The 13,111-nt window shown below is 39.9% G+C and overlaps 1 protein-coding gene across 5 annotated transcripts in view; it reads left to right on the top strand.

The window, feature by feature from the left end:
- Nek10 (NIMA related kinase 10) overlaps positions 1–13,111 on the top strand; it is a 214,848-nt gene that overhangs the window by 167,282 nt on the left and 34,455 nt on the right. For 3 of the 5 annotated variants that reach the window (XM_047531950.1, XM_047531954.1, XM_047531951.1), the window contains 2 exons: positions 6,300–6,329; positions 8,010–8,110. In XM_047531950.1, the coding sequence (XP_047387906.1) occupies positions 6,300–6,329; positions 8,010–8,110 (131 nt within the window). The remainder of the gene's footprint in view (positions 1–6,299; positions 6,330–8,009; positions 8,111–13,111) is intronic. The other 2 variants (XM_047531952.1, XM_047531953.1) reach the window with 1 other exon arrangement.

The raw sequence follows: 13,111 nt of genomic DNA on the forward strand, positions 1-13,111 counted from the left end.
TGCTGGCCCACGCTTCAGCAGCCTCCTGGGCTCCTACTCCCCACAGATGGTGACTGCATTGTAGATCCTCCCCCACTGCATACACAACCTCAGCCCCAGTTCCACTTTCCCCTGTGCTCCCATTTCAGATGAAAAGCACCAAGGCATAAAGAATTTGCGAGTTCCCTGAAACCATGTTGCTGGTACCTAGAAGAGAGGCCCCTGGCACTGTTCTAGGCCTCTCCTCATGAGAGGACCTTTCCTGGAATACAGTCACCTGGTAGCTCCTCACCCTCCTGTATGGTGGCTGGTGGCCTCCAGTTGTGTATATGCTGTGACTTTTCATGACACTGCACACACAGCACCTCACACTGCCTCTCTCCAAGTGCTGCCCTCACTTAACTTGGCTGACTCTGTTATTTGCTGGAACTTTTTCTTGTATTCAGAAGCCACCACTTAAATACACCTTTCCTCATACAAAAGTCATGGTCTGTGCCAGTTGAAGTCCTGCTAATTCCTTTTGGTCTTCTCAAGTAGAACCTTTGCATCTTTTTTATTTCCCACTGGGTGGACCTTCCATGAAGCCCTTGTGAATGAGGACAGAGGCGAGAGCGAATCAGTACCACCTTTCATGAGGGCAGTTGGTCCAGAGTGGAGAAGCTTATGTGTGTGTTGGCCCCGTCATTAAGGAAAAAGATATTTTTGCTGCTTCTTCCCCTCCTCTACTTTCTTCTCTCCAGTTGTCCAAAACTTCCTGATTCTTGGCAGACAGAATTCAGAAAAATTGCCAGGCATGGTGGAACACGCCTATATTCCCATCGGCTTGGGAGGCTAAGGCAGGAGGATTGTGAGTTCAAAGCCAGCCTCAGCAACTTAACAAGGTCTTAAACAACTCAGTGAGGCCCTGTCTCTAAATAAAATACAAAACAGAGCTGGAGATGTGACTCAGTGGTCAAGTGCCTCCGAGTTCAATCCTCAGTTCCCCCTGCCAAAAACAAGAATTCAGAAAATTCATAGTTTGATACTGTATCTTCTTGTTCAGTTGGGTGAATGCAACTTTGTATGTGTGTGTGTGTATAATTGTACTAACAGATTCAGGGTTATAAATCAGGTTATGAATAATATAGTTTTAATATAGTAGACATATAGCATAAATCAAATATAAAAGCATAAGAGACCAACTTTCTTAGATATTTTAATGTACTATGAGATAATAAATCAGAACACAGGACGCAGTGCAGGATACAAAGACCTAATGCTTCCAGTTCATTACACATGTGTACTTTACAAAAATATTTACATTAAAATTTTGAAGGTATAGGTAGAACATTGTGTTCAGAATAACAATCCTCATAATAGGAAAAATATTATTTCAGGCTGGGAAGGAGTGTCAATATTATTTTATTTTTGTGGTAACTGGAGGGATTGCCTGTGGAGACACGGCCTCCCAGAGAGGGCCTGGGAGAACGGGGGCCCCTTCACACCCGTCTAGGCTGAGTCAGTGCAATAGTGTGCAGGGCCCGCCTGCTTTCATGTCCCGGTATTCACTTGCACTGGGATCTTGGTGGGGCAATTTGCTCAATCTCACTAAGGTTCAGTGTCTTAGTCAGTTTGGGTTGCTGGAAAATACCATATACTGAGTGCCTTAAAGACAACTGAAATTGATTTTTCTTAGTTCTGGAAGCAGGTTCACACTGGGATGTTCTAGCTATGAGCTCACGTGGTGACAGACGCCGCAGAGCTCCCTTGGGCCTCTTTTCTAAGGGCACTGATCCCATTTATGAGGGCTCTGTCCCCATGACCTTGTCACTTTCCCTTGCTTCCTACTACGTCAACTTGGGGTTCAGAATTTCAACCTACGAGTTTTGGTGAATAAGAAGCATTCGGACTACACTACTCAATTTTCTCATCTGTAAAATGGGGGCAAAATAGTCACCCTTCAGTGTGACCGTGTGGACTAGAAGGGCTTCCCAGTTTCTCGTCCCGTCTTGTGCCAGGAAAGCACTGCTCATTCTTGCCAGATCTGCTTACCTAACACTCTAGAAGGGAAAACTGAAGTTTGTAGCCAGACTTGCCTCAGAGTTAGGAAGCACATTGATTCTGGAAAGTTAATTGCCTCTTAAAAGGAATTTTGTACTTCTCTTTTAAAACACTAAATTATTTTAATAAAAAACTATGAAAGAATATAAATTATTCTAATAGTCAACTTTGATTTACATTAAAAACAAATTATCTTTTCTACAGCATTAAACTTTAGGGAGACCAAATATGGTATAAATGCCACAGTAAGAAATACCACATAGATAGGAGTCACGGGCGTGTCATACCTGAATGACACTGCACATGCACTAGCATCAACCTCATATGATTTTTTTTCTTTTCCTCCTCCTCACTGACCCCCTTCTTTTTTTGTGTTGGGGATTGAACCCAGAGTCTCAAGCACTCATTGATTTCTTTTTAAGGGAAACTTGTTTTAGTAAAAAAATGTTTTAGGATGAAATTGTTCATATAAATGTATTCTGCTTTTTTGTGGATAGTTATGAAGTGTAGTATTATCAATAAGCTAATTTGAAAGATTGAGAGAAAATGCTTTCAAGCTAGATTAAATGATAAAGCTAACATTTGCCATGAACTTGGTGGTCATTCATCAGTGAATGAAGAATAAAAATAAGGGAATATATTTATTTGGATTTTCAAAAACTATTTGTTTATTATTGAGGGCTAAATTAATCTTCACTTGGGGGTAGGGGGATGCTAAAAAAGTGTGAGTATTTGACCTGATGAAAATGAGGAATAATGGTTCTCAAACCCAGAATCAGCTGCACTTGTCCAGGAAATCAAGAGTCTACAAATATTGCAGGTAGACTTCTTGCATATCATTCCCAGTCTAAAGTTTCCTTTTCTTCCAAGTCCTAACTCTACTCCAGTTTAGTAATCCTGTGAGAATCCCCCATGGCCCTAAACAGATGATGGGACCCCAGCTTGTTATGATACCGTGACAGCATGTACCTGAGAATTTTGTCAGTACCTGAGACCGAAAAATTAATTTTAGTTTAGGTGGCAGGGTGGGAAAGGCCCTTTAAATTCAAGAGAAGTACCAGATGAGGCAAACATGCTTTTAAATGCAAAGCACATCCAAAATATACATCAGAATATGTAAAGAATATTTACAAATCAGCAGGAACAAAGAAATATAAAATACAGCAAAGACATAATAGTAACCTCACTTGCATTAAAAAAAATACGAAATAGAAAACAATCAGATTGGCACAATTGAAAAGTTTGATAATAGGTATCAAATAAATAGGTATCAAAAAAAGGTATAATTTGATAATAGGTATCAAAAAAGTGACTTGGTCGTTTTAGAATGCATTGTTTTAGGGGGCTGGAGATGTAACTTACTGGCAAAAATCTCACCTAGCATGTGTGAGGGTCTGGGTTCAATCCTTACCCCCTCAAATCATTTGTTACGGCAAGAAATTGTATATTCTAGGGCCCAGCTATTTCACTTCTCCATGTCAGCTTTGAAAAAACTCTTGTACTTACACACAGTAAGGCATGCATATACATACTCAGTGCAGCATGACCGAAAACCACAAGAATTGAAATGAAACTCAGTGCCCAGCAAGACAGGAGTAGCCAAGTAAAGCCTGGTGCATTCAGAACTTGTGATACTATCAGCAGTTATATGGAACGGGCTAGAACTAGGTGTGTTAAGGAAGAAAAGGATCTACATGATGGACGGACTGAGAAAACAAATTGTGAAGCAGTCTATAAGATGTGATGTGTCATCATTCATCAAAAAAGCATAGGAGGGAAGAAGAGAGAGAGGGAGAGTGAGGAAGGAAGGAGTATGGGTGGATGAAAAGGAGGGAATAATACTAGAGATTTTCTATAATAGTAGCTTTCAACCTCCTTTGGAAATGACCCTCAATAAGATACACACTTTATGTCTTGATGGAGTGAACCCCTTACTACATGAGATGTACTCTGACATTTTTCTATCCTGTTCTAATTCACTTCATTCCATTCTTCAAAGTGGTGGTCATAACCCATTAAATTGATTTCAGGACTCAACCATAGTTTGAAAATTGCTGTTTGGCGTACATTTACACATAGGTAAATGGATAGAAAAAGACTAGGAGGCAACACACCAAGTTGATGTTAGGGCTTGTGTCTGGGTAGGTATGGGGTGTGTGGTGGATTCCTGGGAGCCTTGAGCTTCATCTATAATACTTGTATATTTTTTTCTTTTTTTTATTGTAAACAAATGGGGTACATGTTGTTTCTCTGTTTGTACATGGAGTAAAGGCATACCATTTGTGTAATCATAAATTTACATAGGGTAATGTTGTTTGATTCATTCTGTTATTTTTCCCCTTCCCCCCACCCCTCCCACCCCTTTTTTCCCTCTATACAGTCCTTCATTCCTCCATTCTTGCCCCGCTCCCTAACCCTAACTCTAACCCTAACACGAACCCCTCCCATACCCCATTATGTATCATCATCCACTTATTAGCAATATCATTCTTCCTTTGGTTTTTTGAGATTAGCTTATCTCACTTAGCATGATATTCTCCAGTTTCATCCATTTGCCTGCAAATGCCATAAATTTATCATTCTTTATAGCTGAGTAATATTCCATTGTATATATATACCACAGTTTCTTTATCCATTCATCAGTTGAAGGACATCTAGGTTGGTTCAACAATCTGGCTATTGTGAACTGAGCAGCTATGAACATTGATGTGGCTGTATCTCTGTAGTAGGCTGATTTTAAGTCCTTTGGGTATAGGCCAAGGAGTGGGATAGCTGAGTCAAATGGTGGTTCCATTCCAAGTTTTCTAAGGAGTCTCCACACTGCTTTCCAGAGTGGCTGCACTAATTTGCAGCCCCACCAGCAATGTATGAGTGTACCTTTCTCCCCACATCCTCGCCAACACCTGTTGTTGCTTGTATTCTTGATAATCGCCATTCTAATTGGGGTGAGATGGAATCTTAGGGTGGTTTTGATTTGCATTTCTCTTATTACTAGAGATGTTGAACATTTTTCCATATGTTTGTTGATTGCTTGTAGATCTTCTTCTGTGAAGTGTCTATTCATTTCCTTAGCCCATTTGTCGATTGAATTATTTGCATTCTTGGTATAGAGTTTTTTGAGTTCTTTATAGATTCTGGAAATTAGCGCTCTATCTGAAGTATGATTGGCAAAGATTTTCTCCCACTCTGTGGGCTCTTTCTTCACATTGCTGATAGTTTCCTTTGCTGAGAGAAAGCTTTTTAGTTTGAATCTATCCCAGTTATTGATTCTTGTTTTTATTTCTTGTGCTATGGGAGTCCTGTTAAGGAAGTCTGGTCCTAAGCCGACATGTTGAAGCTCTGGACCTACTTTTTCTTCTATAAGATCCAGGGTCTCTGGTCTGATTCCGAGGTCCTTAATTCATTTTGAGTTTAGTTTTGTGCATGGTGAGAGATATGGTTTAGTTTCATTCTGTTGCATATGGATTTCCAATTCTCCCAGCACCATTTGTTGAAGAGGCTATCTTTTTTCCATTGCATATTTTTGGCCCCTTTGTCTAGTATGAGAAAATTGTATATATTTGGGTTTGTGTCCGTGTCCTCTATTCTGTACCATTGATCCACCTTTCTATTTTGATACCAATACCATGCCATTTTTGTTACTATTGCTTTGTAGTAGAGTTGAAGATCTGGTATTGCGATACCCCCTGCTTCACTAGCTTTAGCTATTCTGGGTTTTTTATTCTTCCAGATGAATTTCATAATTGCTTGCTCTATTTCTGTAAGGTACATCATTGGAATTTTAATCTTCAGAAAAAGAAATTAGGAAAACTACCCCATTCACAATAGCATCGAAAAAAATAAAATACTTGGGAATCAATCTCAAAAAAGAGGTGAAAGACCTCTACAATGAGAACTACAGAACACTAAAGAAAGAAATTAAAGAAAACCTTAGAGGATGGAAAGATCTCCCATGTTCTTGGATAGGAAGAATTAATATTGTCAAAATGGCTATCCTACCAAAAGTGCTATACAGATTCAATGCAATTCCAATTAAAATTCCAATAATACTTGTATTTTTGATCATTTGCTTTTTTAATAAGGAGCAAGTACAATTAAACATTTGAAATTTAGGATATTTTTGAGTAAGTAATAAAACTATTTTCAAAAGTCAAGAATTTACTGGGATTGAGAGGGAAGTAATTTAAAAGGCCTTACGAAAAATAATTTTCAAGTTAAATTGCATAGTTAATCAGTTCCAAAGGTGGGCATTCTAGCTAACTCTCTGTTTTTGTATTTAGGGCCACAGATGAGCATATGCCTGTGGCAAGGTAGAGTCAAACCTGTGTGATATCCCACTCAAAATGTCATCACAACCCTAAGAACTTTCCTCTGCCAGTGCTGTGAGATTTTAACTTGCTACCTATGGCTGCTGTGTCTACAAATAAAAAATATAAAGTAGTCAATGTGAAATGATAAAACCGTAAGCCCTCCATTTTCAGAAAATGCATAGTTAACCTTTCTGTAGCAGCATCAACTTGGCCATTATACCTGGTCTTCATTTTTTGCTATGGGTCAGTAGAAAGAAAGGGAGCATTATTCCCGTAAAGAATATCTCTGTAGAAAATGTGGCAGGTGTACACTTGACCATCTCTATGAGCTGGAGCACACAACTCCCATTCTTTATTTTACAGTTACATTAATGTTTTCTGATTTGCCTTCATATTTTTTACCCTAAGGGTAATTTATTAAACCTTGCCTTAATGATCAAATAATTAATGCTTAAATGGAGTTAGATACAGTATGCAGAGGAGATAAACCCTTTAACTTCCAAACATTTAAGCAAGATGGTAACTGCAGATGACATAGAACCTGATGATTTCTTGTGCTACTGTTTCAACTAACTCAATAAAGATACCCAGTAGAGGATGTTTATATTTTATTCTTTTTTATTTTTTAAATATAAATTTTAGTATGTTTATAATAACACAAGTTGACTCTTTTAAACAACTATACTACATTTTCTCTTTAAAGGTTTTGAAAACAAAAGGCTTATGGCAAAATATGCAAACTTTATCAGAAAGCACTTGTATAAGAATCATTTTGAAAAAATCTTAGTGATTGCTAAAGCAGTAGTTATATTCAAATTTAATTTCGTATAGGTTTGATGTTGTATGGAAAGAAGAAAAGTGGGTCTTAGAAACTTTTTTAAAGGAAATCTTTAAGGGTTACAGAAAGCATGCTAAAAGCTAAGGGCAGGAAGAGAAAGGGTATCTTAAGGCACATATCTGAAATCTCATTTCCGGGTCCTCCCACGGGGAGCTAGAGGTAAGAAGAGGCAGTTGGTCTGGTGGCTAACACAGGAATCAAGGTCATCCCTTTAAATAGTCTGATGTCAGATTAACAGTTGTCAAGTTGCTGATGTAGCTTTACAAGGAGAATTCAGGATAAATTACAAATGTGCCCAGCTTAGACCTAGGATGAAATTCAGGTGAAACTTATACTTTATAATAACCATGGATTTAAAAAGTATTTAATTCTAGCTAAGAGAATTTTGTTTCTCTGTAACATTGCCTATTTGGTGTTTGCATTTAGTAGGTTGAGCAATATTGATTTTAAAATACTTTATGGAGGGCGTAATGAATTTAAAGTTTAAAAACATTAGTCACTTTACTACACATATCTGAAGCTGGGCTTTTCAGGGGCCACATTATTCAAGGCACCACTTCCTCCTGATGGCAGCTGCTGTAATTGCAGGAGAAATATCCAGTAGACAAATGGTCTTTCAAATGTTATGACGGAGACCACCATTATGTTGCTTAGAAGCTTGAGAAGTGAAGAAAAGGAATTGTTTATTCCAAATCATAAAATATTACAGAGTTTCTACATATTGTTCATTTATAAGATGAGGTCTTTCCTTTAAAATTTTTGTTTTCAAAAAATTATCCCATTTTTTACTAATATCATCTTCGAAAGAGAGCTTGACTAACTGCGGAATTTATCACCCACAGCATCTGCAGGCATTGCTGTGTCCCAGAGGAAAGTGCGTCAGATCAGCGATCCCATCCAGCAGATACTAATTCAGCTGCACAAAGTCATCTATATCACACAGGTCAGTGTTCCAGCTTTGTATTTCCACTCCGCCCGAAACACAAGTTTGGCGCTAAAACTGCTGAAGAACTACCTTGTGGGACTTTCAGTGGAGTGAATGCTTGTTTGTATCTTCTCCCAGTACACACTTCTTACAACAAAGCTGGGAGGGCAGTAGGGTGAAAAAGCAAGCATGTCAGGGTTTCCCTGTGACTTCTTCCTGCTCCCTCCCTGTGAATGCCCAGAAACAGACTTCCACACAAATGGCCCTTCACTGTGGGGGTGAAAGTGGGAACAGAGCTGAGCTTCTCTTCCCACAAACAGCTTTACCACAGGAAAGAAAATAACAGTGCTCTCCATTCCACCATTAACCCTGAGGATGCTGGGTTGACACCAGGACCTCTCAGAGATATGAAAGCCACACAAAATCCTGGATTGTTAAGATTTTCTCTTTGTAAATCTCAGTGACTTAGGCACTGAGGAAAAAGAATCAGTGTTGAAAAGTTTCTATTAATGATTGGCAGAAACCCGTCTAGTGAAAACAACTTAAATATTCATTCACCAAAGGTATTACAGCTACTAAAAAAAGAGGGTGATAAAGAAGTGTAGCCATTTAGACAAGAAGGTATTATGTTGAAGTTTATGATTGTATGCTCTATGTAGCTTATCGATACATTTGCTCGTTGGACATGTGATGACTAAATGCCTACCATGAACCAGACAAAATTCTTGGTATTTGGATCTATCAGTGAACAAAACATAAACCTTCCCTCACTGTAAGATTCAAAGATCCAAGCAGGGTGCACACCTGTAATTCAGTGTGCACCAGTGATTCAGGAGGCTGAGTCAGGAGGATCACAAGTTCAAGGGCAGTCTCAAAATAAGAAAATAAAAAGAACTGGGGATGTAGCTCAGTGTGAAGCACCCCTGGGTTCAATCCCCAGTACTAAGACAAGTAAATAAATAAATAAATAAATAAGATTCAAAGATTCTGCCTCGGGGTGCTGTCAGTTGCCAACTGTGGCAATTCCAATTATATATTCAGGTCCTGCAGAGAAATGCCTCAAGATCAGTGGACCAGTTGGGGCTCATTGTAAGTCAAACTTGGGCTAATATTTCATTTATCACTTGAATACCCCTCCTGCAAAAAGACAAAAACAGAACAAAATACTTTTTGATTGGTGTTAACAGCGGCATTTTAAGACTCTAGGAGTTTGTGTAGGTTTTTAACCAGTGTCTAGCGTCCCTAGAAAACCCATGTCTCCTTTTCCCCAGTGTACAATTACTCCAGCAAATGACTGCTGCAAATCTCTGTGGGGGGAAGGCTTGGAGGAAATATTAAGAGTATGCTTCAGGACCCCCCTCCTCAGGGCATCCCAGCTTCCCTATGATCCAAGGGGCTCCGGGCCCTCATGTTGACTTAGGTCTGGAAACTATGTTGAAGGTTTGACTCTTCACAGTGGCAGTGGCGACTCAGGTCAGGATCTTGTCTGCCAGATCTGGAGCTTCTCTTCTGTTACTTATTCTCAGAAATGCTCTAGTAGGCTGACTACTAATTTTCTTTCTAGGGAGAACCTAGTCAATTAGCCACCCCCAAAGATCCCTGCAACAGAATGCTGTCTAACTAACAGCACGTTGCTGCTACCCTTTGTGGTAAATGCTCACCACTGTTCTCTTGCTGTCAAATGGCCTCTGCCCATTGGATATGTTGGAATATTGTGTCCTTCAGTGTCATAGCTGGCTTACAGAGGAGAGCCATCAAGGATGCACAGACTCCCCCTCCAGGGTATTTCTCAATGCCTTACTGAAAGAAGTGCCTTTTGTGTGTTCTGGCTGAAAGTGGTGGGGGTTTGAGTGTGCAGATCACATCTAGTAAATCCACTGCAGTGTTCCTGTTTCTCTGAGCCTTTGAATTCCCTCCTCCACATGCCAGAGAAGTTCTGGCACTTTACTGTCACTCAACACAGGCTACCATTGAAAATCAGTTTCAGTTAACCAAATAGTTAAACTACACCTCCATCTGCTAAACCTGTGCATGCCTATCAATGAATTCAGTCTGGTCTTGTGCTATATAACATCCTTAGAATTCACTCCTGCACATGTTCTCTGGGTGGTCGCTGATATATAGTAGCAAAATCTTGCAATTCTTTTGCTATATAAGTCATTTTCTCCGGAGTTGTGGTGTATACTATTTCCCCTAGATCATATTGAAGTACGTCTCTGGCTATGGATCTGGTCCTCGTTGTCATGGATCTTGTGAAGAATGAGTATTTCTTTTCAAGACATCAGTTCCCATTGATCTTATCATCCAGTTTTCAAGCAAAGGGAGGTTTGTTTTTTAAGACACAGAGCAACAAGATACTCGCATTAACAATGAAGGCTCAGAGTGACTTGGGTTTTAAGATTGTCAGCATGATCTGGGCTCAGCAAGATACCCCTATTCCAATTTTTAGTATCCTATTCTTTTTTTTCTAACTTTTATGTGAAAGACTTGATGAAGTGTGAATTCAACTGACATTGTGATTTAGCGACCTGCCCAATTAAATTTTGCATTTGATTATCAGCCAATTCCGTGTTTTGGCAGCACAAAATAACAGGTTCTTTTGGAGCTGTCATGGAATCTTCCTGGGTCTCAGATCATGATTAAACAGAGAGTTAAAAGACCCACACTTGTTATAAGTGCCCCAGTGCACTCAAAAAAATCCATTCCATACCACAGTTCTTTGTTACTGCCTGAGCGTCAAGTGCAGTGGCCATTTGGGCTTCCACAGCCCCTGCTTTACTCAGCATTTCAATGAGGTGATGAACTCATCAGTTGTGATGTCACTACATGACATAAATTATTGGACCTTATTGGATGTTGTAACAAACCAACCAGCCAAATCCAGCACTAAATCCAAGGGCACGATCATACTACTCCCCAGATCCCATCTCTGAGGATCAAGCTCCTTGGACATTCCTGGAACCTCTATCTGAATCAGTGAGGGTCCAGTCAGAAACCACAATTGTGTTAGTCAGCTTTCCATCACTATAACAAATACCCAAGACAATCAGCTTATAAAGAAAAAAGATTTAGGGGTTTATTTTGGCTCATCATTTTTGAGATTCCAGTCCATGATCAATTGGTCCAATTACATTCAGGCCTGTGTCAAGACAGTACATCTTGGTAGAAGTACATGGTGATGCAGATCCTCTCACATCTTGTCTGAAGAGTGAAAGAGAGGAAAAGGAAGGTGCTGGGGTCTCACTATCTCCTTCAAGGGCCCGCCCTCCATGACCTGAAGACCCTCCACTAGGCCTCATCTCTTAAAGGTTCTGCCATCTCCCAGTGGTGCCTCCCCGAGACCACACTGTGAGCATGGGGGCCTTTGGGGGACATTCCAGATCCAAACCACAATAGTAACTTCAACAAGGAACTTTTAATATAATGAATTATTAACTATAAAGGAATATTATGTACTAATAATGAGGAAAGAAATCTAAAGCATCAGGAATACCAGCTAGAGAAGTTTCTAGCTCCGGGGCTGAGGCAGAACACCTAAGAAGGGAACAAATATGAACACTGCTTACTCTGGATTGAGGTCCAGACCTCACCGGAAAGGTCAGAGAAATTTGCTCAAGTGTCACACTGGGGAAAGTTGAAGTGAAGCCTCCCTCTGGGGACCAGAGCAAGCCATCACCATGAGGTACCATGCTATGGAAGTTGCTGGTAATCAGCACTGGATGGTGGTGTGTTGGGACTTGCCCTCCACAGAACCAGGGGAGGCCACCCATAAGCAAGTGTCATTCCTTAGAAGTCTCCGAAAGCCACCTACAGAGGTGGTCTACTGACTCTGAGTGTGAGCTCTTACCATGGGGGTGCCAACCTGCTCCACTGGAGCAAGGCAAGGGCATCTCTGGACCCAGAAAGATGAGCTCTGTCCTCTCTCAGGGTCCCTCTAGGGCTTTCCTGTGGGAGAGGATAGCATCCAGACAGCTGGTGAAGGAGAGCTATGTTGGTATCACAGGCAGGTCAATCAAGGGTGGACTCGGAGCCGACAGGCATTGATTAGTGGCACACTTAACCTGGAGACCAGGCAAGCAATTCTTTGGCACCACCCTGTCTCTGAGTTCTGCTTGTTTGTTCTCCCTTGTCTACTTTCTCCCTCTAGACCAGCAGCCTCTTTCAGGCCTAGGGCTGAGCGATCTAGTTCTTATGTCAAGTTTTGTCCCAAACCTATTGTTCTCTTCCGTCATCCTGATAGCTGCCTTTTTAGATGTAAAAGTCATCAGTTGATTAGTTTTCCCTCTTTTCTTCTGCCATCAACCTTTTTCTTAGGCAACCACACAGAACTTTCTGAGTAAATAAAAGAGGGTGAAGGGGAGGACAAGGGAATATGTGTCTCTGTGGGGGGAAACCTGGTTAATAAATCAAAATGTAATCTGGTCTATCAAAGTATTATATTAAAAATGCATCTCCATTTAACCATTGATATGGAAATGTGGGAGAATATTTTTAACTTCAGTGTTATAGAAATAGCTTTAAATAGTTTTTCAGTTACCTCAGCTATTAACTATTAAATTGAAAGAAATATCCTTTGAAATTTACAGCTTCCATATGCCTGTCTCACTAATTTTTATGTAAAAAAAAGCTTTTAATGGGTCTATTCCATTTCTTTATTGAATTTCAAAGTATTTTTAAAACAAGAATAAGACTTCTGTAAATATCTGATTATTATGCTTTTAAACTGCCAGCATGACAAGTGAGCTCACATTTTTTTATCAGAATGGCATTCCTTACTCCAAGTTAAGACGTAACTATTGTGGTTTTTTCAAATGCGTTTTCAGAATGCTTTACAGTTCATGACTTGGCACATAGTAAGCAATGATTCCCCTCTGGAGAATTTTAACCTACAGTGCTAAACAAAGTCGATGCTTTTGACATAAAGGTGAAAAATACAGACCTAGTCTCTATACTAGGGTATGTGTTGTAAGTTAAAGACCAAGATCAGTTTTCTCTTTTCGCTAATTGCAGAAGGAACTT

Source organism: Sciurus carolinensis, chromosome 17, assembly GCF_902686445.1.
Source record: "Sciurus carolinensis chromosome 17, mSciCar1.2, whole genome shotgun sequence".
In the NCBI taxonomy this organism is placed as follows: domain Eukaryota; kingdom Metazoa; phylum Chordata; class Mammalia; order Rodentia; family Sciuridae; genus Sciurus; species Sciurus carolinensis.